The sequence below is a fragment of the Rana temporaria genome, chromosome 5 (genome assembly GCF_905171775.1).
Source record: "Rana temporaria chromosome 5, aRanTem1.1, whole genome shotgun sequence".
Taxonomy (NCBI): Eukaryota; Metazoa; Chordata; class Amphibia; order Anura; family Ranidae; genus Rana; species Rana temporaria.
The window spans coordinates 203,095,297-203,122,585 of NC_053493.1; the positions used below are offsets into that span (position 1 = coordinate 203,095,297).

At 45.6% G+C, this 27,289-nt stretch overlaps 1 protein-coding gene across 1 annotated transcript in view; it reads right to left on the reverse strand.

Annotated features, from left to right (window-relative positions):
* The window catches only part of MOCOS (molybdenum cofactor sulfurase), a 429,522-nt gene that overhangs the window by 100,361 nt on the left and 301,872 nt on the right, over positions 1-27,289 (reverse strand). The window contains exon 7 of the mRNA XM_040353488.1: positions 13,508-13,624. Within this exon, the coding sequence (XP_040209422.1) occupies positions 13,508-13,624 (117 nt within the window). The remainder of the gene's footprint in view (positions 1-13,507; positions 13,625-27,289) is intronic.

Consider the following 27,289-nt stretch of genomic DNA (forward strand, 5'->3'; position numbering starts at 1 on the left):
AATTATGATGAACCTACTTTCATGGTCTTTATAAACTTGCTGGATTTCGAATGGAAAAGAATGGTGAAAAAAAATTGCCACTCCCTTGGTTTTGGAGGAGGATGTGGTGTAAAAGGATTGATTATATGCTTTGTGAAAGAAGGTAGGATGAGCATCCTTCATAAAGTGTGTTTCCTGCAACATAACAATCTTGGCTTTTAACTTATTATACTGCAAGAACGCCTTCTTTCTTTTGTTTGGGGAATTGAATCCCAGCACATTATGAGAGATTAATGTAATAGCCATAAACCATAGAGAGTGTCATAAGAATTCAACAGGAAGTGAGGTACCTGAGGAACTGTAAGTTTGGGGGGGGGGGGCAGGGAGCCAGGGGTCTTGATCTGTTTAATGACCTATTATTAATCCAGACTGTAAGGAAACCTGAGACAAGTATAACTTCAACAAATAAAAAAACTTTTGCAAAGAGTGTACCATATTTACTATCTCTATCAGAGATTACATCGAATGTACCATTAAATATGTTTAACCAAACATAGAAATGTAGGAAAAAAAAGGGGTTGAAAGAAAAAAAATTCTTCAACCGACAGTGAAGCAACAATAGACCAGTTGGTCTGAAACTCAGTGATGTCGACATACAACTGCGAATAACCAACACTGTAACCAATGTTAAATTAAGAAAAATTAAAACCCATAGTAATTCGCAGTTCAGACGAGAAAGGGCAACCCTCATATTAAAGAGAGCAGTCCTGACTGAGTGGGGGAAAATCATAGTGACACGGGGCTGGGAGCCACAAAAAATTTACATTAGAAAAAATACCTGTGACGATCATTGCTGAGACAACCAAACAGATTACCGCAAAAAAAAACAAAAAAAAAAACATATATAAACTATCTTAGACACAGACTCTAAGTCCAAAAATTGTGCAGTGGAACCCATAACTGAATTACGCAAGTCATATTAAGTGCAAAAAATTCTATAAGAGAGACCACATTAGATGAGGTAGGTGTAATTATCTATTATGTTAAACCAGAAAAACTATCTGGTAAATGTATAAGGCCCACAGAGGCCAGATAAAAAAAATATATATATATGTATATATACATATATACATACACACACATATACATACACAATTAAGCCTGAGGCGAGTTAGGCAACTGTGAGGCAGCTCCCGTAGCCCATGAAAGGAGCTACAGGAGAATTACAAACATTACTATATCTGTTGATGACCATCAGTGTGTAGGAGTCAGCTAGCCAATATATCTTGCATAGCAAAAAATGGTCAGCATATGGAAATCCTGAAAAGGGTAAGACATACCAGCATATGGCAGTAGATGGCAGTGTTACCACATAACTGACAACCTCTTAACAAATATGTATGATAACACTATATCATCTACACCAGTGTTTCTCAACTCCAGTCCTCAAGGCGCCCCAACAGGTCATGTTTTCAGGCTTTTCATTATTTTGCACAGGTGATTTGATCAGTTTCACTGCCTTGGTAATTACCACAGCCATTTCATCTGAGGGAAATCCTGAAAACATGACCTGTTGGGGCGCCTCGAGGACTGGAGTTGAGAAACACTGATCTACACCATTACATGTACTATGATATTGTAATAACTTGAAGTAGCATGAGGGCAGAATTGCAAAATAAACTAAATGAAACCTCATAATAGAAACCCAGAATACTTATTTAAATATGTACTTAACCTAGGGTTAAAGTTAGCAGCAAAAAGCTATATCAATATGAAAAAAGAGAAAAAAAACAGAGTCAAAACCTGAGAACAATTGTTAGGTAAACCTGAGGAAAAAAGGATTAAATGGGTGAACCAAGGAAAAGGGTAGTTATTTCAGGCGCCATGGATCGGCGTCAGGTCTGAATCTGCGACGGTCTCCTCGGATTACTGGTGTGTTCCAGATAGGTGCTGGGCGAGGCGTGGATGGGGTGCGCGGGAGATTGCTAGGATCCATCAGTCCCAACTTGAGTAAAATATCCTGTCCTTCTGGGATGGTGGTGGCGATGTAAGTGGTTCCGTTGTAAGGGACAATCAGCTTAAAAGGGAACCCCCATCTGTATCTGATCCTGGCAGTGTAAAGCACTGATGTGATCTCCTTCATTCTTCTGCGTCTGTCCAGCGTTGCTTGGGATATGTCAGATTTGCAGCTGGACTCCCTCCAAAGTGATATTTCTCATGCCTCTAGCCGCGCGCATGATCTCCTCCTTCACCAGAAAGTCTTTCATACATAGCACTATATCTCTGGGTGGTTTGTCAGGAGAGGGTTTAGCTCTCAATGCACGGTGAATACGATCGCAGACAAAAGCCTGGGGACTATGATCTGGCAACAGGAGCTGGAAAAGCTTAATGGAGTAAGGTACTAGGTCTGTGATGGTTTCTGGGACCCCTCTAATTCTCAGGTTAGACCTTCTGTTTCTGTCGTCCAAGTCCTGGACATGTGCCTGCAGCTGTGTAAAAGCAGATGAGAGGGATTCATGTTCCCTGGAGAGGTCATTAAAAGCAATGGAGAGTTCATCATGCTTGTTTTCTAACAGGTCTGTACGAGACCCCAGTGAGGCTATTTCCTGGGACAATGTGCTTGTGGACTTCTGGATCTCTGTCTGGAATTTGTCAAGGAGCTTAGTGCAAATAGCTTCTAGGCTAATGTCCAGGTCTGCCTTAGTAAGTGGGGTGTACTCACTGTTTGTTGCAGAGTTCATTTCCAGAGGTGCCTGTGGAAGTTCTTGTGCAGAGGAGGAGGGGGGAGGGGAAAACATGGTTCCAGCACCATGCTTAGCCATCTTGGCACGCTGCTGTGATCTGAGGAGATAATGAGTGAGGGTTTTCTGGCTGCTCCAGCGTCTCCTCTTCCCTGAATTCGGCATGCACAGGTGCTAGTGTGCAGGGGTGTCAATAAAAAGAGCTTTTGGCAGTATGAATCGCCCTGATGTGTGGCTGAGAGCCCTGTGAAGACTGGAGCTCTCTCTAAGTGTGACTGCTCCGTCCCATGTCTCCTGCTTCCCTCGTTAAGTATTCTTTTTAAACAATTTCAATAACTAAACTAGTTATGAGTGATTTAATTAAAACTAGGGATAATCATGTCCTAAGTAAACATGTCATAGTCTATTTTTATCTGGAAATGCAATGATAAAATCAATAAGCAATCCTCTACCTATAGCGACGGATTTCAGCAGTGACATGTCCGCTGACATCTGATCTGCTCCGATCTGCTGAATCCAGACGGATACTACATACATAAAGTAACAAAGCTGTCCTGTGCATATAATATATCTGCTAGATTAATGCCTCCCCAGCACTCTGACCCCTCTACACCCCAGATATCCCCCCCAGCACTCTGACCCCTCTACATCCCAGATATCCCCCCAGCACTCTGACCCCTCTACATCCCAGATATCCCCACCAGCACTCTGACCCCTCTACACCCCAGATATCCCCCAGCACTCTGACCCCTCTACATCCCAGATATCCCCCCAGCACTCTGACCCCTCTACACCCCAGATATCCCCCCAGCACTCTGACCCTTCTACACCCTAGATATTCCCCCCAGCACTGTAACGATATTCCATAAGATAGCCCTTGTATTGTGACCCCACTACATCCCTGATACCCCCTACACTGTGGCCTCTCTACATCCCTGATACCTCTAGCACTATAGCCACCCAAGCTACCCCAAGCATTGCTACCCCCTATACACCCCAGATCCCCCCTCAGCATTGTTTTCATCCATACACCCTTGATATCCCCCCAGCACCATTTTCCATCTATGTATTACCCCCTTTTCCAGTGAAGATACAGTGCATATAAACTTTTGGCTCTGAGCCCACCTCCAGCACTGCACTCACCTATACCAATCAAGCAGGCAGAAGGAGGGGCGGAGGAGCATCCCTCCGGGGATTCCAAGCCTTTCGCTGCAAACAGTGCTGGACAGCTGGGCTCACCATCACACCATCCACAATGCTACTTTCGCAGGTGGGCTCTCAGTGCTGCCGACTCAGCAGCTCCTACTCCAGCTCCTACCCCACAGCCTTCGAGTCCTGAGCATTCAAGCTGCATGGGGCGAAGTCAGAGCATCACTGGTGCTCCGCCCCTGCCCCTCCCTGCTGGCTGTGAAATAATAGGTATTGTTCTGCACAGCACGGCGCACCGCTGCCAGCCTGCCTCCCCTGTGTATCTATCACTTTCAGTGCCATCATGGGGGCCCCAATTTCGGGGCAGCGTGGGCTCAAGGACCAGCTGCTTTGAGGAAAGTGAAGGAGCCTGCCATGCAGCTGGGGCCCCTGGGCAGTGCCCAGGTGTGTCCTCTCATTAAGACAGCCCTGAGCGGAGTTTGTCAAAATGGATAGCCCCATGTGAAAGGGGCCTAATAAAAAAAGCACTCATACTCACCTAGGTGGATGCAGTCCCCCCCCTACATTGTCAGACACTGGCTCTCTGCTCTGCCCCTTCAGAGCTCACTGGGGCACTGAGTTGTGGAGGGGGTGTAAGTGGCTGGCTTAGGCTCTCTGCAGTGTGCTGATTGCCTTAGCCAGCTGCTACTTAGGAATCTGGGTGGATCCCGGTATTAAAGTCAGAATCTCTCCAGATCCTGGACCAGCTGCGTGATGTCAGCTAATACTAAATGCACTCCTGTGATCCACAGGAGAATTAGAACCAAAAGAGCTTTGCCCATACTTCTCCTTTAAAAGAGAAGTATGTTTTTTATTTTATTCATACTAACCTATGTGGATGCAACATCAGACCGCATCACCTGTCCCCCGCCATCTCTGCACTGAGAACCAAGCCACCGAATATCTTGGCAAGATTTAGAACAGCAAGATACTGCATCAACAAGATCTCCTAAAGACAGATTTTTTTAGGGAGAATGGGTTTTTCTAGATGTGCTGTTCAAGCTCTTTTGCAGAAGCATAATGTGACAGGCAATGCTGAGAGCTCCAATTGCAGTGGTTGGCCAATGAACCATTAAAGGAGATAAAAGACACATCATATTGATTTCCTTTACTTTTAAAAGGTGTACAGTGGCACCATCAGCTCAGACTGGACCATAACCAGTGGGACCCTGGTATTCTTCATGGAAGACTTGTGGCTAAAAAAAACACCCACATACCTCTGATATGGAAACAAGGCAAAGAAACTATGCATTAAAATACCAGGACTGGCGTGCAGAAAATGGCAGCAGGTTTTCTGGAGTGAAATCGGAAATTGGTTGTGACAGAAGGCAGTTTGCTTACTGTATGCCTAGAGAACGTACAAGGATGAGTGTCTGCAGGCAGAAGTGAAGCATGGCAGAGTGTTCTTGCAGGTCCAGGGATGCATTTTCAAACATAGGTTTTAATTTACGAAAACTGAAGAGTGCAAAATCTGGTGCAGCTATGCAATGTAGCCAATCGGCTTCTAAATTCCGTTGTTCAATTTTGCCAAAAAAACGGGAAACCTGGTTTCGATTCAGAGCTTCACCAGATTTTGCACTCTCCAGTTTTAGCAACTCAAGTATGGTCTGTATTAAAGGTTTCCTCATTGGTGAAAGTTCTGGCATATAATTATCCATTGCGTAATACCAGCATGGAGGCATCTGATTGGTTCCAAATTAATTCTGCAGCAGGAAAATGACTCCAAACATACAGCAAAAAATAACTATATTTAGTGAAAAGAAGACAAAGGAGTCCTGGATTAGACATAGTATGATCCCCACAGAGTCCCGATCTGAACATCCTTAAGGCCTCGTACAGACGAGGGGTTATCCGCTGGAAACTGTCCGCCGGACCGTTTCCAGCGGACATTCCTCCTCCGGATTTTGATCCGATGGCTTGTACACACCATCGGATCAAAATCCACGCGAAAAACAGCCGCGGTCACGTGTCGCGCCGTCGCCACGACGATGACGCGGTGACGTGCGCGACGCTGGAAGGTAAATACTTCCACGCATGCGTCGAATCATTACGACGCATGCGAGGAAGGGGAGCGGACGGACTGATCCGGTGAGTCTGTACAGACGACCGGATCAGTCCACTGGACTGGATTCCAGCGGATAGATTTCTTATCATGCTAAGAAATTTTTATCCGCTGGGAATCCGTCGGCTGGATTTTTATCCGCCGGGAAATGTCCGCTCGGACGTACACACGACCGGATCTATCTGCTGGAACTGATCTGCGGATCAATCCCAGCGGATAGATCCGGTCGTCTGTACGAGGCCTTAGTGTTCCTGAGCCAAGAGAAGCCACTAAGACAGTCTAAATCAGTGATGGCGAATCTTGGCACCCCGGATGTTTTGGAACTACTTTTCCTATCATAATCATGTACTCTGAAGTATAGTTGAGCAATATGGAAAATGTAGTTCCAAAACATCTGGGGTGCCAAGGTTTGACATCACTGGTCTAAATCCTCAAATTCAAAGCATGAGCACACCAAATATTGATTTGATTTAGATGTGTGTGTGTATATATATATATATATATATATATATATATATATATATATATATATATAATGGGTACGGAATGTATTCAGACCCCCTTAAATTTTTCACTCTTTGTTATATTGCAGCCAATTGCTAAAATTATTTAAGTTCATTTTTTTCCTCATTAATGTACACACAGCACCCCATATTGACAGAAAAACACAGAATTGTTGACATTTTTGCAGATTTATCAAAAAAGAAAAACTGAAATATCAAATTGTCCTAAGTATTCAGACCATTTGCTCAGTATTTAGTAGAAGCACCCTTTTGATCTAATACAGCCATGAGTCTTTTTGGGAAAGATGCAACAAGTTTTTCACACCTGGATTTGGGGATCCTCTGCCATTCTTCCTTGCAGATCCTCTCCAGTTCTGTCAGGTTGGATGGCAAACGTTGGTGGACAGCCATTTTTAGGTCTCTCCAGAGATGCTCAATTGGGTTTAAGTCAGGGTTCTGGCTGGACCATTCAAGAACAGTCACAGAGTTGTTGTGAAGTCACTCCTTCATTATTTTAGCTGTGTGCTTAGGGTAATTTTTTCGTTGGAAGGTAAACCTTCGGCCCAGTCTGAGGTCCTGAGCGCTCTGGAGAAGGTTTTCATCCAGGATATCCCTGTACTTGGCTGCATTCATCTTTCCCTCAATTGCAACCATTCGTCCTTGTCCCTACAGCTGAAAAACACCCCCACAGCATGATGCTGCCACCACCATGCTTCACTGTTGGAACTGTATTAGACAGGTGATGAGCAGTGCCTGGTTTTCTCCACAGATACCGCTTAGAATTAAGGCCAAAAGGTTTTATTTTGGTCTCATCAGACCAGAGAATCTTATTTCTCACCATCTTGGAGTCCTTCCGGTGTTTTTTTAACAAACTCCATGCAGGCTTTCATGTGTCTTGCACAGAGGCTTCCATCGGGGCACTCTGCCAAAATGCCCCGACTGGTGGAGGGCTGCCATGATGGTTGACTTTCTACAACTTTCTCCCATCTTCCGACTGCATCTCTGGAGCTCAGCCACAGTGATCTTTGGGTTCTTCTTTACCTCTATCACCAAGGCTCTTCTCCCCCGATGGCTCAGTTTGTCCAGACAGCCAGCTCTAGGAAGGGTTCTGGTCATCCCAAAAGTCTCTCCTTGTAGCTTCACTGCCCGATTCCCTACTGCGCATGCGCGAGGATCGCGTCACGCCGTCACTGGTCCCCGCCCTCTCCTGGGAACAGTGTTTCCCAGAAAACAGCGGGGGGGGGGGCTTGACGTGACCGGCTGGATTCCCCGCGGGGGTCAGAACCTGGAAGTGGTGCAAATACCTGTCTCAGACAGGTATCTGCACCCCCTCCCCCCTAAAAGGTGCCAAATGTGACACCGGAGGGGGGGAGGGATCCAAAAAGCGGAGGTTCACTTTTTGTGTGAACCTCCGCTTTAAATCCAATAAGCATTTAAGTTTTTACAGCTTGGAGTTGGACAATCGTCATAAAATGAGGATTTGGTCAAAATCCTAGCTTGCCTTATACTGTAATTGTGCACACAGTGGCCCAGATTCAGGTAGATTTGCTCATTACTTACACATGAGCTGCTCAGCTGAATTTCTCTGCGCTGGAGCAATTTTGCCAAATTGCCACCTGATTCAGGAATCGTTTGTTCATTTAATTTGCTCCTGTTTAAGGCAAAGCTGAGGGCGCAAGGCCGCGCAAGTCAAAGTGGGTGTGCCCCTATGTAAATGAGGATTTTTCGGCTCAGCAGAGGTTTGCGCCGGGCGCGCGCATGCGCAGTTAGAGCGCTGCCGTCTGCGCATGCGTCAAACTGCGCCTAGCATACTTTCAGGGCAAATCATGCTCAGCTGCTTGCACTGAGCAAATAAATAGGAGCAGACTTGCGCAGGTTCTTTGCTGAATTTCATCCTGCTTTTTCCTACCCCCCCTGAGCAAGGAAATTCAGCCCATTTTCAAGACATGGCACCTCCCAAAGGGACCAAAAAAAGGAAGGCCAACTTTGTGGCTGCGGAGATGGACATCCTAATTGCTGCACTCCAGCAGCATAAAGAAGTCCTATATGGTGCCCAGCGGGCAAACACCACCATTGCCCAAAGGAGGGCTATATATGAAGCCATAGCCCTGGACATCAATGCCCTGGGTAATGAAGAGCGTACCTGGGATGACATCCAGAAGAAACTAAACGATATGAGGCGCAGGGTCCGGGATAAACTGGCTCTTATCAGGAAACATACCGGTGGCACGGGAGGTGGGCCGCGATGTATGATCCGGCTCAATCAGGAGGAGCAGCTTATAGCCCAAACGTTCGTGCAGGAGCAGGTGGAGGGACTTGAAGGGTACGACTCCACTGTTGGGAACTTGGGGACTGGTAAGTTATTTTTGTTTCATATCTGCTGTGCATCATGGGAGGGGGTAGAAGTGAACATATTTGTGGGTAGAAGTGAAGATGGAACTATTATTTTTCTTTCATATCTGCTGTGCATCATGGGAGGGGGTACAAGTGAACATATTTGTGGGTAGAAGTGAAGATGGAACTATTATTTTTCTTTCATATCTGCTGTGCATCATGGGAGGGGGTACAAGTGAACATGTGAGAAGTGTGTTGCACCAGCAAAATATTTCGTTTTGGTGTCATCCACAGGTGGTGATGAGGAAGATGAAGCTGGGCCGTCTTCGGCTGCGGGTCGACCCAGCCCATCCATACCAGAGCCAGGGGTCCAGTCAGGCCCCATGGACATTCTGTCTATGCTGGTCCAGGAGGAGATCATACCGGGGACAAGTATGGAGGAGAAAGTGGTTTTGGAGGAGGATTCCTTTTTCCTCATCCAGGAGGACTCTGGCTCCCTCCAGGAGGATACCACCATCCCTGAACAACCCACCACCCCCCCGCCCAGCACGTCATCCCCCTCCAGGGCAAGCCCCTCCAGGGCAAGCCCCTCCATCGTGGACCCCTCCCCTTCTCCCTCTGTCCGTGGCCGAGCCTCTCCTCCCAGGAAGGCTCTGTCCAAAACGAGGCATATACCCTCCAGCCTCCGTGACGGTCTGCTGGAGGAGCAGGCCCTGCAGACCCGCCATATAGGGGCCATGGTGGGAGAGGTGCGTCGTCTGGCGGACAGCATGGCATCCACCTCCACCTCTGTGCAGCATGCCCTCACCCTGCATGCGGACCGGGACAAACATGTCTCACAGAGCCTGGGGGAAATTAGTGGCAACTCGAAGGCCATAGTCACCTGCTTGGTGGCTCTGGAGACCACACCAGCTTTATTAAGCAGGATGACAGCTGCGGTGGAGGCCAATACCGCTGCTGTGCAGGCCAACACCGCTGCAGTGTGGGAGGAGGCGAGAGTTACCCGCCGGCATCAGCGGGATACCACCACCCGCCAAATGAGGATGTTGGCCCAGACCAACACCATCCTCGCCCGCCTGGCCAACGCCATGGAGGGCATGCAGCCACCACCTGCAAGGAGTGTGGAAGTAGGGGTTGATGCTCCTCCCCCCCCTCAATCCCCACCCCATGCCTCCTCCGCACCACGGAGATTGAGGAGCCAGAGCTGGGGCACCCTTGGCCCAAAGAAAAAAAACAAAAAATAATCTAATTTCAAAATTTATTTTATGCACAGAATATGATTTTGTATTTTTTATTTTATATGCTCAGGATATGAGTTTCTATTTTTTTTATATGCTCAGGATATGAGTTTCTATTTTTTTTATATGCTCAGGATATGAGCTTTTATATTTATTTGTAGTCCCTACACACGGTGAGGAGTGTATACTACAGTGTGACTGGTGTGTGAATGGGGGGGGTGGCACTCCTGCTGAAAAAGGGGTGTCACCCTCTGCCATGTGAAAGGTGTATGAATGGACAGCAACATAATTGGAGCCTTGACGCGGCGTTACTGCTCCCTAATACCATGGGGTATTGTTGGGTCTAATCCAATTTGGGGTGCATGTGTCGGGTGTGTGCTAGGGACTACAGTGGTGTGCATACATGCATTATACCTGTGACAAGATCAGGGTGTGTTTAATGTGCAAAGAGACGTTCCACAAGACCATTCCGGATTGCTCTTCCCTCAGAAGATCCGGTAGTGTTTCTTGGGGGGGGGGGGGGTTGCGTGGTTCGGGGGTAAGGTCATTGCGTAGCTCAATGTGCATGCCCCTTCTCTCAGCAAAATTGTGGAGAATACTACATGCCCCGACGATTTGGCACACAAAGTTGGGTGAATACAATAGGGTCCCCTCTGATTTATCCAGACATCTGAATCGAGATTTAAGGATGCCAAATGTGCGCTCCACCACCGCACGGGTACGTGCATGGGCTTCGTTATATCTTTCCTCTCCTGGTGTTTGAGGGTTACGAAATGGGGTCATCATGTGAGGTCCCAGGGCATATGCAGAGTCACCTGGAAGGGAAAAGACAGGAGGATGTTAGTCGTGCATGTGCCCCTTGTGATGTGTGCATCATGGGGGGGGGCAGTCATACTTGACACCCATGTCACTCACCAATCAGCCAGCTGTCTCCATACATGTTCTGGTCAAACTCGGTTGGGATGGGGCTGTGTCGGTAAATAAAACTGTCATGGCTTGACCCTGGGTGTTTGGCACGGACATGCCATATGAGGCCATGTGCATCCACAATCATCTGCACATTTATCGAATGCCAATGTTTCCTGTTGCAGTAGATATGCTCGAGGAGCCGGGCGTAGTGCCACATGGGTACAATCTATTGCACCCACAGTGCGTGGAAATCTGGCTAATAAATAAAAATCACTGATTGCCTTCTGCCGCAGGTCAGCCGTGGTTGGTTTGATAAATTGTGTGCCCATTCGTCTGAGTATTGCAGGGATCACTTGGTGCACACACCTGCTCATGCTGGATTGGGACATCCCCGCCACCACTCCACCTGTGCGCTGAAATGAGCCACTTGCCAAAAAATGAAGGGTTGCCACTACCTTCACCAGTGGCTGCACTGCCTGTCCCCGATGGGTCGGGCTGCTGATGTCATCCTGCAGGATTGTTACCAACTCAAGGATGACTTCAGGGCTAAAGCGAAACATGCGATACACCTCATTATCACTCATCTGAAAAAGGTTGTAGCGCCCTCTGTAAATCCTCTCCCGTGCCCTCCTACGAGTCGGCTCAGTCAATATAATATCAAGAACCATAGCTGCCCCTGGCATGTTGGTGCACAGATGTGAGGTCCCGAAAATGTGGGTGCTCTGCTTGTTCAGCTCGTCTGTCTAGGTGCTGCTGAAGTTGCGCGCTCCTTCAGATGACATTTGGCCATCTTTTGCTAACTTGCCCCTGCTTTTAGCAGGAGCAAGTTTGCCCGGGGAAAAAAGCTTGCACGCTTCCAGCGCAAGATGCGCATCACACGCGCATGTTTCTGAATCATCGGCAGTACCTAATTTGCATATTCGCTGAGGGAATTCCATGAAGGCGCAACTTACACCCCGCGCAAAATTGCGCGAAAATTGCGCAGGAGCAGCTAGGCTGCGTGCGCGGGAAAATGGCCGCATTTCAGGCTTAACTGGTTTACAGAATCAGCCGCAAATTTGCATGGGAGCAAATCAGTACTTGCGCGGCGCAAATCACACTTGCTCCCGCGCAAGTGCTTCTTGAATCTGGGCCAGTGTATATAAAATCTATACACACATGAACTTTTCTTTTGTATAAGTAGGTATAGTAGAAGCCACTGGTGGTGTTGGTGGCAACAAGTCTGACAACCTCTGTGGTGTCCACTAGACAAGTCTATACTGGAAGGTACAATTAACATGGACATTGCCACACCTAAAAGGGATCCAAGAGGAAAAGCAGGCTCTTAACTTAACTCCCAACAACTACCCCCCATAAAGTTTACCCCCCCCAGCTAAGCTCCCAATTACATTAAACAAAAAGGTCCCATTTTCTCAACTGACTCTGGGGACATGTGAGAGTCTGGGTCCCAAGTCCTTTTTGTTCTGGACTGCAGAGTGAGAGGATTCTTCTTCAGGTTCCCACATCATTTTGATGTAGACACTTTCTATTGGCTATCCAATGATGGGGTCCTTACATGGTCCTGAAAACTCCTGTGACATCATGATGAGGGGTGAAAATAACCACTGGTCTTCATTAATGGAAGAGAGACTCGACAGGGGAGGGGGGGCATGGGTAGGGTGGTCAAGTCTATCTTCCAAATATTAACATTTTATGAAAATACTATGGCCCAGATTCTCAAAGGGCTTACGACGGCGCAACGCCATGTACGCCGTTGTAAGTCCTAATCTGGGCCGTCGTATCTATGTGACTGATTCTTAGAATCAGTTACGCATAGATATCTATTAGATCTGACAGGCGCAAGGCCTCCGTCGTTTTCCCCGTCGAGTATGCAAATTAGCTAGATACGCAAATTCCCGAACGTACGCGCGGTCGACGCAGTGAAGTTACAAAGTTTACGTTAGGTTTGCACGGCGTAAAGTTGCCCCTGCTATATGAGGGGCAACCAATGTTAAGTATGGCCGTCGTTTCCGCATCGAAATTTAAAAAATTACGTTGTTTGCGTAAGCCGTCTGTGAATGGGGCTAGACGCCATTTATGTTCACGTCAAAACCAATGACGTCCTTGCGACGTCATTTGGAGCAATGCACCCTGGGATATTTTCCGGACGGCGCATGCGCAGTACGTTCGGCGCGGGAACGCGCTTAATTTATATGCTCCACGCCCCCTACCCGGCTAATTTGAATTAGGCGGGCTTGCGCCGGGTGATTTACGCTACGCCGCCGCAACTTTAAAGGCAAGTGCTTTGTGAATAAAGCACTTGCCTGTAAAACTTGCGGCGGCGTAACGTAAATGACATACGTTACGCCGCCGCAGAGATACGCCGGATCTACGAGAATCTGGCCCTATATGTAGAAAATAATAGCATTTAAACTCTTCATGATTAGAAAACGGCTTATGAACCATGATACTTATTAATTCAGTTGTATGTAAAAGTAAGGAATATTGTTTACTATTATCATAAGTATTAGTAATTAAACCCAACTGAGTAATCAATATGAATATCGTACTGACCTGCAAATTACGTTTTACTTCACCACTGCTAATCCCCAACATTTTCTGGCAGGCACCAGAATTGCAGAAACAGCCTGTGCGAAAATGGATATTATATAAACTGGCCATCTTGTCAACCTGCAATTACAAAGAGAAATACAAAAATAATGAAAAAATAAATCAATCATTGAGCAAAAAAATAATTATTATATTTTAATTGTTCTAAATAGTCACATATACAGTACCATGATCATTATTGTCTTATCCTACAATGAACTTGCAAGGACATGTAATAATCACTCTTTAAATGAATAAACTTTTTTTTTTTTTTTGCATAAAATTATAAAAGGTAGGCGGAGATAGCTTTCCATCTGTCGATCAAGTGATAGCTACTCATGCACCCTTAAAAATTGTCATTAAGCTAAACCTTCTAAACTGCTATTAAAAATAAAATGCAGGCACCGAGAGGTCCTCATTGTAATGCCACTTTACTCCTGAAAACCTGGGGATTCCCAAATCTTAATGCCACGGGACCTTTTCCCACACTCTGCTTGAGTGCGTCTGTCAGTATACAGCCTCCTCCAGTCTGAACATCAGAGATCAGATATTATAGCCAAACATACACTTGCCGACACTAGTTTATAGGAACATGGAATGTTTTCTTGGACAAGGATACAGGCTTTTTATACACTTGAAAAGTATGTCAGTCCCCAACATACACGATAACCCAAATAGTTACCCAAAACATCACACAATGGTTTAGCCAACGAGGTAGGGCTGACTCATGGCTACTCCACCCACCTCTAGCAACTACTAGCTGATAATGATATAATTAACATGCTAATTAACACAGCTCTTAAACCATCCCAGGTAAACAGATTGTCCGGCAACAACGGTACAGCAGAGTACATTATACATTATCCTAAGTATAAACACAAAACATCTTATTAAACAGACAATAGCAGGAGACCCCAGTAGCAGACTGTTCATCTCCCACCTATAATAGTCTGAGGCAAGGCCCTTACAATGTTCCATCATTCTGATACAGTGGAATTATTGTATCATAGATTTCTTGAGGGATATTGTTGATAAATATTACTGTCCCATCTGCAGTAATTCAAAGCACGTTATTATGCCACATACAAACGATCGGAATTTCCGACAAGAAAAGTTCGATGTGAGCTTTTGGTCAGAAATTCCGACCGTGTGTAGGCCCCATTGAACATTTTCTGTTATAATTCCCGACAGCAAAAATTTGAGAGCTGGTTCTCAAATTTTCCGACAAGAAAAATTCTTGTCGGAAATTCTGATCATCTGTATGCAATTCCGACGTACAAAAATCCTATGCATGCTCGGAATCATTGAACTTCATTTTTCTCAGCTCATCATAGTGTTGTGCGTCACCGCGTTCTTGACATTCGGCAAAAAAATCCACGGTTTTCTTGTCGGAAATTCAGATTGTGTGTACGCGGCATCAGTGTCCATTAAGTATTGGTCCATCATTAGAGAATGATCTGCTCTCTGCCAGGGCCCATAGTCGGTAGGCAAGAGGCTAGCTTCCAGTCCCCTCCAAAAGCTTCTGTCCCGGGTGAGTCTGTCATAGGGGCCAAATGCTTTACTACTTGTTATGAGAATATCTGTAGAATGAACATATTGGTGAAACTAATATATGAGATAGACTCATTACATGCAAAGCAAGATCCAAGCAAGATCCGATTTGTCATAATTGTGATGATTATGGCTTACAGCTCATGAAAACCCCAAATGCACAATCTCAGAAAATTTGAATATAACATAACATGCAAATCAATAAAACAAGGATTGTACATAGAACAATATCGGACCTCTGAAATGTATAAGCATGCATATGTACTCAGTACTTGGTTTGGGCCCCTTTTGCAGCAATTACTGCCTCAATGCGGTGTGGCATGGCTGCCTGTGCACCTTTTTCTTCCACACTTTTCCCTTCCACATAGCTTTACATTAACGTGCTTTGATACAGCACTTTGGGAACATCCACATTTTTTTGCAATTAGCTTTTGAGGCTTTCCCTTCTTATGGAGGGTGTCAATGATAGTTTTCTGCACAACTGTCAGGTCAGCAGTCTTTCCCATGATTGTGGTTCCTACTGAGCCAGACTGAGGGCCAATTTAAAGGCTCAGGATCCCTTTAAAGGTGATATGGCTTAATAAGCTGATTAGAGTGGGACACTTTGAGCCTAGAATATTGCACCTTTTCACATTATTCTAATTTTCTAAAATTGTGAATTTGGGGTTTTCATGAGCTGTAAGCCATAATCATCACAATTATGACAAATCACGGCTTGAACTCTCGATTTGCATGTAATGAGTCTATCTCATATATTAGTTTGACCTTTTACGTTGCATTAGTAAAATAAATGAACTTTGCATGATATTCAAATTTTCCGAGTACCATCTGTATACACACAGTATCTCACAAAAGTGAGTACACCTCTCACATTTTTATAAATATTTTATTATATCTTTCATGTGACAAATTACACGTTGCTACAATGCAAAGTAGTGAGTGTAGCTTGTATAACAGTGTAAATTTGCTGTCCCCTCAAAATAACTCAACACACAGCCATTAATGTCTAAACTGCTGACAACAAAAGTGAGCACACCCTTAAGTGAAAATGTCCAAATTGGGCCCAAAGTGTCAATATTTTGTGTGGCCACCATTATTTTCCAGCACTGCCCTCTTAAGAGGGCATGGAGTTCACCAGAGCTCTGCAGGTTGCCACTGGAGTCCTCTTCTACAGATGCTCAATAGGGTTTAGGTCTGGAGACATTCTTGGCCAGTCCATCACCTTTACCCTCAGCTTCTTTAGCAAGGCAGTGGACATCTTGGAGGTGTGTTTGGGTTCGTTATGTTGGAATACTGCCCTGCAGCCCAGTCTCCGAAGGGAGGGGATCAGTATGTCACCGTACATATTGGCATTCATGGTTCCCTCAATGAACTGTAGCTCCCCAGTGCCAGCAGCACTCATGTCATGTTACAACCAAAAACAAATGTATTTTACTGAGATTTTACATGATAGAGCAACACAAATTGGCAACAAATTGTGAAGTGGAAGGAGAATGATAAATGATAAATGATTTTCTGAATTTTTTACAAATAAATATGTGAAAAGTGTGTGTGCACTTATATTCAGCCACCTTTCGCTGCAATTACGGCTGCAAGTCTTTTTGTTGATGTCTCTACCAGCTTTGCACATCTAGATAGTGACATTTTTGCCCATTATATTTTGCAAAATAGCTCATGCTCTGTCAGATTGGATGCCGAGCATCTGCGAAAAGCAATTTAAGTCTTGCCACAGATTCTGGACTTTGACTAGGCCATTCTAAAACATGAATATACTTTGATCTAAACCATTCCACTGTAGCTCTGGCTGTATGTTTAGGGTCATTGTTTTGCTGGAAGGTGAACCTCCACCCCAGTCTCAAGTCTTTTACAGGCTCTAACAGGTTTTCTTCTAAGATTGCCCTGTATTTGGCTCGATCCATCTTCCTATCAACTCTGACCAGCTTCCCTGCGCTGGTGTGTTCAATGTGATGTGCAATGTTAGTTTTCCGCCACATATAGCGTTTTTCTTTTAGGTCAAAAAGCATCTGACCAGAGCACCTTCTTCCACATGTTTGCTGTGTTCCTCACATGCCCTCTTGCAAACTGAAAATGGGACTTCTCATGTTTTTTTTTCAATAATGGCTTTCTTCTTGCCACTCTTCCATAAAGGCCAGATTTGTGGAGTGCACAACTAATAGTTGTCCTGTGGACAGATTCTCCCACCTGAGCTGTGGATCTCTGCAGCTCCTTCAGAGTTACCATGGGCCTCCAGGTTGCTTCTCTGATTAATGCTCTCCTTCCCGGCCTGTCAGTTTAGGTGGATGGCCATGTCTTGGTAGGTTTGCAGTTGTGCCATACTCTTTTCATTTTCAGATGATGGATTGAACAGTGCTTCATGAGATGTTCAAAGCTTGGGTTTTTTTTTATAACCTAACCCGGCTTTAAACTTCTCCACAGCTTAATTCCTGACCTGTCTGGTGTGTTTCTTGGCTTTAACCTCCCTGGCGGTATGATTCTTTCAGAAAAAACATGCTGAAAGCGGTACCATTATTTGCAAGGAAATTTGGCGTTTTATATTGTAGGTCTGTCATTTTTAGAAATAACTCACTTAAATCTGACCAAACAAGCTTCTAATAGGCATCCCGGGTATGACATTTTTTTAAAAACAAAATTATAAATTATAATATAATAAATAATTATAAATAATTATAACAAATAATAATATAATTATAATAATAATTATTCAATAATGTAATCAAATCAAAATCACTGAAATTTGCTCAGTTGCAGAATTGTTGCTGTCATTATTTTTTTTTTTTTATGACGAATTTCCCCACAAATCACTATCGCACATTTCTGCAAGTGATTAGAATTTATTATCGCTGTTTTTTAGCTGATCTAAAACTATTTTTGACATAAAGGGACACTTTTGGTTGCTATGGACAATCTACAGTTTGCAGGGAGAAAGAAACGTTTTTATTATATAAAATGACATGCATGACACAGGACAGACCACTAGGGACAAGGGGGGTGTGTTTTTTTTACATACAGTACTGTAATCTATAAGATTACAGTATACTGTATGTAAGGTGTTTGTTTACTTTTTTGAATTTGGCGCCGTTCTCCGTCCCCGTGCGTCGTAACGTCGCAGGGAACGGAGATCGGCGTCACACGGAGGCACTGTGTGAATCGAGCGAGGTCCTGCTCGCTCACACAGCGCGGTGGCATCGCTGGATCCAGGGACAAGGTAAGTAAAACTCCCTGTACATCCAGCGAGGCGAGCCCGAGTCTGACTCGGGGTTACCGATCCTAGCCCAAAAATCTCACCCCGAGTCAGACTCGGGAACACCGCCCAGGAGGTTAATGATGCTGTTTGTTCACTAAGGTCCTCTAACAAACCTCAGAGGGCTTCACAGAACACCTTTGTTTTTACTGAGATTACATTAAACACAAGTGGACTCTATTTACTAATTAGGTAACTTCTGAAGGAAATTGGTTCCACTAGATTTTAGTTAGGGGTGTCAGAGTAAAGGGGGCTGAATACAAATGCATGCCACACTTTTCACATATTTATTTGTAAAAAAAAAAAATTGAAAACCATTTATCATTTTCCTTTCACAATTACTGTATGTGCCACTTTGTGTTGGTCTATCACATAAAATCTCAATAAAATACAGTTAAGTTGTTGGTTGTAACATGACAAAATGTGAAAATTATCAAGGGATATGAATACTTTTTCAAGGCACTGTAAAGCATGTGTTTAATATTATGCATGAGTAGGGTAGCTAGACCTTTAATTCTTTGATAACTATAGATTCTATAGGCATTTTAATTGTGTAGCATTTCTTGCTCGCCCCCCCCAAAAAAAACAAAAAAAAAACAGTATGAAGGAATATACTGTGGCATTTGCAGCTTACCATGCCAAGTTGTACATGTAGTCAAATTGTGTCAACAGTGGGAGAGGCTTAAAGGGGCATAAACCCGAGCGTGACTCGGGGTTGATTTTTTATGCTAGGATCGGTAACCCCGAGTCACGCTGGACGTGCAGAGTGTGCAGCGGCGCGGCTTACCTTTCGCTGGATCCACAGGCAAGTTACTTACCTTGTCCCTGGATCCAGCGATGCCACCCCGCTGTGTGAGCGAGCGGGACCTCCTCGCTCGATTCACAGTCTCCCCGTGTGCCGCCGATCTCCGTTCCCTGCGACGTTACGACGCACGGGAGCAGAGAACGGCGCCAAATTCAAAAAAGTAAACAAACACTTTACATACAGTATACTGTGATCTTATAGATTACAGTACTGTATGTAAAAAATACACACCCCCCTTGTCCCTAGTGGTCTGCCCAGTACCCTACATGTACTTTTATATAATAAAAAATGTTCTTTCTGCCTAAAAACTATAGATTGTCCAAAAGTGTCCCTTTATGTCAAAAATGGTTTTAGATCAGCTAGAAAACAGCGATAATAAATTACAATCACTTGCAGAAATGTGCGACAGCGATTTGTGGGGAAATTCGTCATAAAAAATAAATAAATAATGACAGCGACAATTCTGCAACTGAGCAAAATTCAGTGATTTTGAGTTGATTACATTATTGAATAATTTTTATTATAATTATATTATTATTTGTTATAATTATTTATAATTATACATCAGACAGGAGGCTCATATCTTATGCATTAATCCTTCTTTATTAATGCTCACAGCAGAAGTGTAAAACCTTTAACGAATGTAATAAAAGAAAAAACTGGTAGAACCACACCTCCCAGCAGTCCCATGGCCTAAACCACTCCCATTCTAGTCTCTATAAATGGACTGCTCTCACTAGAATCTTCCTCTTTCTTTCTGCTCACGGCGGAGCATAAGATAAGTATACCAAGATTATTAGATATTGATACTATATATATTATTATTATATATATTATATATTTCTATGTCTATTGTGGTGCGATTTTGAAGAAATCCCATATCTTCTTGATACCAAAGCTTTTTTCCCAAGCTCTTTTTACCTTTAAGTTTACTGTATTTTCCACCTTTTATCCTTAGCACTTTCTGTGCCTCTATATTTCTCCTTACCTCCGTTCCGCTGGGACCGCTGCTATTGTCAGAGATCTGTCAGCGATCTACGCGTCGCCAAGTAGGCGGAGCCTCCCCTCGCTCTACTCCTGCAGAGCCGCCCCCGCCGTCCTATCGCTTTGCGTGCTGGACCCGGGAGACGTGCTCTCTCACTCTTCCAACCAATAGACGCCTGGGGGCCGTAGTCTCGCGAGACTTCGCCCCAGAGCGCAATCGTTCCCAGGCTCTCCTCCCGTCGCGTGCCAGTCGGCGCTGGTGACCGGAGGGAGAGCCTGGTATAGTCTGTTCTCTGCACATCTTCTCCTGGGAATTTAATTCCCATCCTTACCCTGTGCCCACATTCTTACTCTTTAGGAGTGCCTGCCTGCCATACATTATTTTTCCCAGATATCTGTAAAATTTTCTGTGCATTATTAACCCTTGCACCGCTGCCTCTCTCTTTCATTACCATGACAGAAGAGGGCTCCCCCTCCCCCATAGGGCAGGAATTGGTCCTGGAACCTACTCACCTTCTCAGTACTTCCCAATTACAGGACCTTATTAACCAGTCCGTCCAAGCAGCACTAGCAGTAACTGCCGCTTCTGGACCTTCCCAATCCAACTATCCCCCTGTGCCCGTACCACTCGGCACAGAACCGGCCACAAAGAAGGGAAAATCCTCCTATAAAAGGAAGAACGTGGTGACGGTTTATGACTCCCCGGCAGGGGAAGCTAATAATATGCTGCGAGCAGATCCTTCCACGGACTGCCACCCCACGCATCCTACAGACCCTTTTCAACCTCTGAGCCTCAGAGAGTCAACAAAAAGGCATGGTTCCGCTAAGAGAGCCAAACCAGACTCATACATCATAGAGTCAGACGACGATTCATCCGCCGAGTCGGATAAATCAGAGGTCTCAGGGTCTGATTGTTATGAGGAAGAGGATGCGGGGGCTTCGGCAATCCTCCCGGATGCCAACCCTGACAACCAGGGCAAGGACGTATTAGACGCCATGGGGGAACCCCTTTTCAACCCAGACACTATTTCCCATCCCCGCTCGGGGGACTGGTCCCCCCTGCCCCATGTGTCCCAATATGTAGAGCTCTGGGCACGGAAACCATTGGATAAATCCAATCGCAACAAACTTAGAGCGGAGTGCCCCCGCCCGCATATCCCTATGAAAGCGGTTGTCACACCTACAGTGGACCCTATACTGATGAAATACCTGCTTAAAACAGGAAAGATGCCTAAGAAAGGGATCGATCGGTCCTTCACAAATATCCAGGATCGTATCCTGGACCTGTTCGGGCCTCTGACCAAAATTCTGAATTTGGCGGAACAATCCGCAACAACCGGCCAAGGGGTTGATCTAACTCAACTGCGCGGTTGGGCCCAAAGAGCCATATGCCTTACGGGCAACGCCAACACCGCCTGTTCAGTCGAACGCAGGCGCTCAATTCTCATGCGCCTCGACCCGCAGCTGGCCCATCTAGCAGAGTCCGAGCCAGGCCCCTCAGCAGGGGGCATGCTTTTTGGCGAGTCCTTAATAAAGGACATTAATAAATTCGTTGGCATGTTCAACAGCCTGGACAAGGCACAAACATCCCTGAAGAAAGCCAACAATACCAGAGTTTTTCCCCGGGCCGGCAGAAACAGGGGCCGTTCTGCCGGCCGATACAACACGGGCAGACCCTTTCAGAGGTCTTCTGCCCAAACACACTATACCCAGGCTCCCGCCCACTATACCACCACCGCGCAACCGGCACCATTCTTCCCTCCCCGTGGAAGACCCTGGAGAGGACGCGGCCAAAGAGGATACCCTCGTTCACGCCCGTATTCCGGTGAGTACCACTCTCTTTCCCTTTCCCCTCATACCGGTGGGAGGCCGCCTAATGTTTTTTACGCACGCCTGGTCTGCGATTACGGCAGATCCCTGGGTTCTGAATACGGTAACGGGCTTCCAAATAGACCTCGTTTCCCCACCGACTCTGGGGATAATACCACCGCCTATCCATTTTTCAGAACAAAATGTGACCCTCATAGACACCGAACTTCGGGAATTGTTAGCCAAACATGCGGTCACCGAAGTCGTCACCCCGTCACCGGGCTTCCTCAGCAACCTCTTCCTGGTCAAGAAGAAGGGGGGGGTTATCGCCCGGTCATAAATCTCCGGGACTTGAACCAACATGTCGCCTATCGGCATTTCAAGATGGAAGGCATTCACTGCCTCCGAGACCTACTCACCCCCGGAGACTGGTTAGTGAAGGTGGACCTAAAGGACGCCTACCTCACAGTTCCCATGCATCCAGATTCTCAACATCTCCTCCGCTTCAGATGGTGGGGTCGCATCTGGCAATTTACGTGTCTACCGTTCGGCCTGTCCTCAGCCCCGTGGTGCTTTACCAAACTCCTGAAACCGGTCGTGGCAGCGCTGAGGAGCAGGGGAGTTCGTCTGATCATTTACCTGGACGATCTCCTCATAATAACCTACTCCAGGAATCTGGCGTATCGTCACATGGACTGGACCATCGACCTGTTACAAAGCCTGGGCTTCGTAATCAACCGAGAAAAATCGGTTCTCGTCCCTGCACAGGAGATGGAATTTCTGGGTTTCTCTATAGACACCCAACTCGCTATCCTTCGACTTCCCAGCGAGAAATTGGCTCTAATCCGAAAAGACATCAGGGCGGTTCTGCGCAAGGGTTCCCTATCCCTACGCATTCTAGCACGCATAGTCGGCCTACTAGCTGCATCCATTCAGGCCATCTTCCCGGCTCCCTTACATTACCGGGCCCTCCAGAGGTTAAAAATCTTACACCTGCGACGGGGCCTCCGATACGCGGACGAAGTGTCCCTATCCCCAGAAGCTCAGGTCGAGTTACGCTGGTGGCTCCGCCACGCCACCGAGTGGAACGGCCGGACAATTTTCAATGCACAACCGGACGTAGTCATCGAGTCGGACGCGAGCCGACATGGCTGGGGCGCCCGCTTGGGGCTATTGTCCACGGGAGGGATCTGGTCCAGGGAGGAATCCCTGTTACATATCAACGCTTTGGAACTCTCAGCGGCTCTCTTCGCCATTCAGAGTTTCCTGGCAACACGGACCAACTGTTGCGTATTATTACGCATGGACAATATTTCAGCGGTTCAATACATCAACCGCCTGGGAGGTACCAGATCCAAGATTCTAGCGGACATCTCCGCGGAGATTTGGCACTTCTGTCTGTCTCGAGACATCTCTCTTCTAGCAGAATACATCCCGGGGGTCTCCAACACAGTAGCAGACTGGAACTCTCGATATCTGGTAGACTCCAGTGACTGGGGTTTGGACCGTTCGGTTTTCACCCAGATAAATTTACTTTGGGGACCTTTGGGCATAGACCTTTTCGCCTCTCGCCTCAACCACCAACTGCCCCACTTCTTCAGCTGGAGACCGGACCCAGGGTCCTCGGCAGTGGACGCTTTCCGCCACTCTTGGACAGGGGGTACGCATTATGCGTTTCCCCCGTTCTCAATGATCCCCAGGGTCCTTCGGCAAATCGCCAATCAGAGAGCAACGGTGGTTCTGATCACACCGTGGTGGCCGGCTCAACCTTGGTTCCCTCTGCTGCTGGACTCGATCATCGACCATCCCAGAGTCCTTCCCCAGTTCCCTCGTATCCTGTTACACCCGACCAAGGGCATTCACCCCTTGGTGGAAGAAGGCAATCTGATGCTCCTAGCATGGCTGGTCTCCGGATGCCAGACCCGGGTGACGGCCTTTCAAGCTCGGCTAGAGACCTCCTCACCATGGCCTGGGCCCCGGGGACTCGGTCGGCATACCGATCAGCCTGGCAACTCTGGGTACGTTGGTGTGACCAACGGCAAGCTGATCCCTTGCGTGCCCCTATAACCGTCATTGCGAACTACTTGGCGGAGTCCTTTTCCTCCGGCAAGGCATACAGTTCCATCAATGTTTACAGGTCGGCCATATCGGCCTATCACTATCCAGTGGATTCCAGGCCTGTCGGCAAACACCCCCTGATCTGCAGACTCCTGCGAGGTATCAGGTTCAAACGACCCCCGCGGCCTAAGTATCAGTCCACTTGGGACGTTTCCAGGGTCCTTGTCATGCTCTCGGGCTGGGAAGACAACGAGTCGCTGTCTCTTAAGATGCTGTCATTCAAACTTACTATCCTGCTTTGTCTGATTTCTATAAAGCGCGTCTCCGACGTTAGAGCCTTGGACATCTCTAGGCGCCAATTTTCACCTCAAGGCGTCAAGTTCCCGATAGTCCGCAGGACGAAGACCGGCCTGCACTCGGTTTTTTATCCCTTTTTTCCCTACACACCCACGACTCTGTGTGGTTAGATGCCTACAAGCATACGAAGCTAGCACCGTGGATCTACGTAGTCCGGGTTCCTCTCAACTATTAGTTTCTTACGTCAGACCTCATCATCCGGTCACAACCGCCACTCTAACGCGCTGGGTTAGGTCCACCATGGCGTTGGCGGGTATAGACATCACGCTGTTTGGAGCACACTCGGCCAGAGGGGCCATGGCTACCAAGGTGATGGCGACCGGAGGCTCACTCTCTGAGCTGTTAATGGCGGCTGATTGGTCTTCTGAATCAGTCTTCCGCTTTTTCTATTTCAGACCGGAGGATCATGTTGCCATGTCTGTTTTATGATGTTTGATTGCTATGTAATGTTTTGACTTTTCTTTGGTATATATTTATGCTGCGTTAGCTTTGAACTTGCATAAGATATGAGCCTCCTGTCTGATGTATAATTCGAGATTTTCCTAGCTTGTGACGGAAAATATTGATTATATGAAGACAGGAGGCGAGTATCTTCCCTCCCTTCCCAACCCTTTCATGTTTTGGGTTTTCTATTTCAGGCTATTGACTTTTCGCTTACCTGGAGTCGTTCGTTCGGTTGACCTATGGTTAGGGTGATGTTCCCCTGTTCGGTTCAATCAACAAGTTCTGTGGGTCGACACAGTCGGGGCCTACGACCTACCTTCTTTGGAAGTCTTCGGTTACAAATCGTGGGCCGGCTGGCCGAAGAGTCGATAATCGGAGATTAGGAAACAACACCTCGTACTCACGCAAAGAAAGAGGAAGATTCTAGTGAGAGCAGTCCATTTATAGAGACTAGAATGGGAGTGGTTTAGGCCATGGGACTGCTGGGAGGTGTGGTTCTACCAGTTTTTTCTTTTATTACATTCGTTAAAGGTTTTACACTTCTGCTGTGAGCATTAATAAAGAAGGATTAATGCATAAGATACTCGCCTCCTGTCTTCGTATAATCAATATTTTCCGTCACAAGCTAGGAAAATCTCGAATTATTTATTATATTATAATTTTGTTTTAAAAAAAAAAAAATAATACCCGGGATGCCTACAAGACTCTTGCTTGGTCAGATTTAAGTGAGTTATTTCTAAAAATTACAGGCCTACAGTATAAAACGCCAAATTTCCTTGCAAAATAATTGTACCGCTTTTGGTACGTAATTCCAGACAGAATCATACCGCCAGGGAGGTTAATAAAATGAAACTACTCCATTATATGTCTTTTTCTAAGCACATCAGACCTTAATGAAGAATGTAATGTACCGAAATGTAAAAGGTCGTGAGGGGTATTTATCAAATCTGGAGCACCCAGAATCTGGAGCAAGTGTACATGGAAACCAATCAGCTTCCGTAGGGTGGAGTCAGCATACGTTCTTGCATCACTTTTGGTTTGCGGAGCTAGTGTCAGCAGTACATGCCTAAAAGCTTTTTGCTAAATGTAAGAACGTTTACACATTTCTTTTAATGTAATAAAAAGTTTTCAATGGTACTATACTATCGGGCGTTCCTCTCTCATTCACATGGTATATGATTGAAGTACCACCAATATATCATGGACTGGCAATCTTCCAGGGTGCTACACAGTGGCATATACTGTGAATACCTCATACCCCAAGCGGAGAAGGAAACTCTGGTGAGTGCATCCACAATAGGAGCACAGATAAGTCACACATTTCTGAAGAGGCCAATAGATCAATAGATCAGCGATTTCTCACCAAAATTAAGCACTTTATTGAACACTCAGTATTTATAACAAGGGAATCAAAGACTTTATGAATTTACTTACTTACTTATTTAATTTTATATTTTTTTATTTACTCATATTGTTTTTTCACTTATTTATTTATGCTATTTTGTCTATTGGATTTATTGCATTAATAATTAGTAGTCCACATGTATTATTCAGCTCAGGTGCATGAGGACACACCTAGTATAATTAATCACCATTATGTGCACAAAGGTTTTGGAGTATTGGTTCACATAAGTCACATTTTTACAACGGGTACATACTATTTATTATTTTTTATTATAATTATTATTTTTGTTAATCAATTGAACAGCGCCACACCTACTTAGCTTTTTTCTTCTTTCCGCAACTTGTTCAGTTAAGCTTTGAAAATAAAAGCTATAATTTGAATGGTTACCATGCACAGCTGCACCAGATTCTGGCTGCTCTAGTTTTGATAAATTTCCCTAAAGGCTTATTTAGACAGGGCTACACCATGAAGGGCTAGAAGTCGTGCCACCATTCTCTGCAGGTTTGGCGTGTGTTTGGGTTTGGTATGTAAGTTTGAAAGCGCCATTCTGTTGTTATATTGGTTGTTTTTATACTGGATGTTTTTAATGCATATTTGGGAATAATGAACTACTACACTATGATATTGTTTTTGGTTGGTGACTTCATGCTGACAACTCTTGTACTATATCTCCTGGTGGACCGGAATAGAGCACTCTGGCCCTGCCACCTGTGAAGGGAGAGTGGTGATGCTGGATATCATTTACACAAAGCACTTGTTGCTGTTCTAGTAATAGACAGCATAGTATTCTTATTGTACATGATTTATATAGTGCAAACAGGTTATGCAGCAATTTACATTATAAAAGGGAGTCAGTACAATTACAATACAATAAAATTACAAGAGGGTTAAGAGGGCCCTGCTCATAACAGCTTACAATCTATTAGGGTGGGGCAGGTAGTACAACAAGTTTGTAACTGTGGGGGAAGAAGCTGATGGAAGTGATAAAACATTAGTTGAAGGCATGATAGGCTTCCCTGAAGAGATGAGTTTTTAAGGATAGCCTAAAGGCAGCCAGACTAGGAGCCTAAA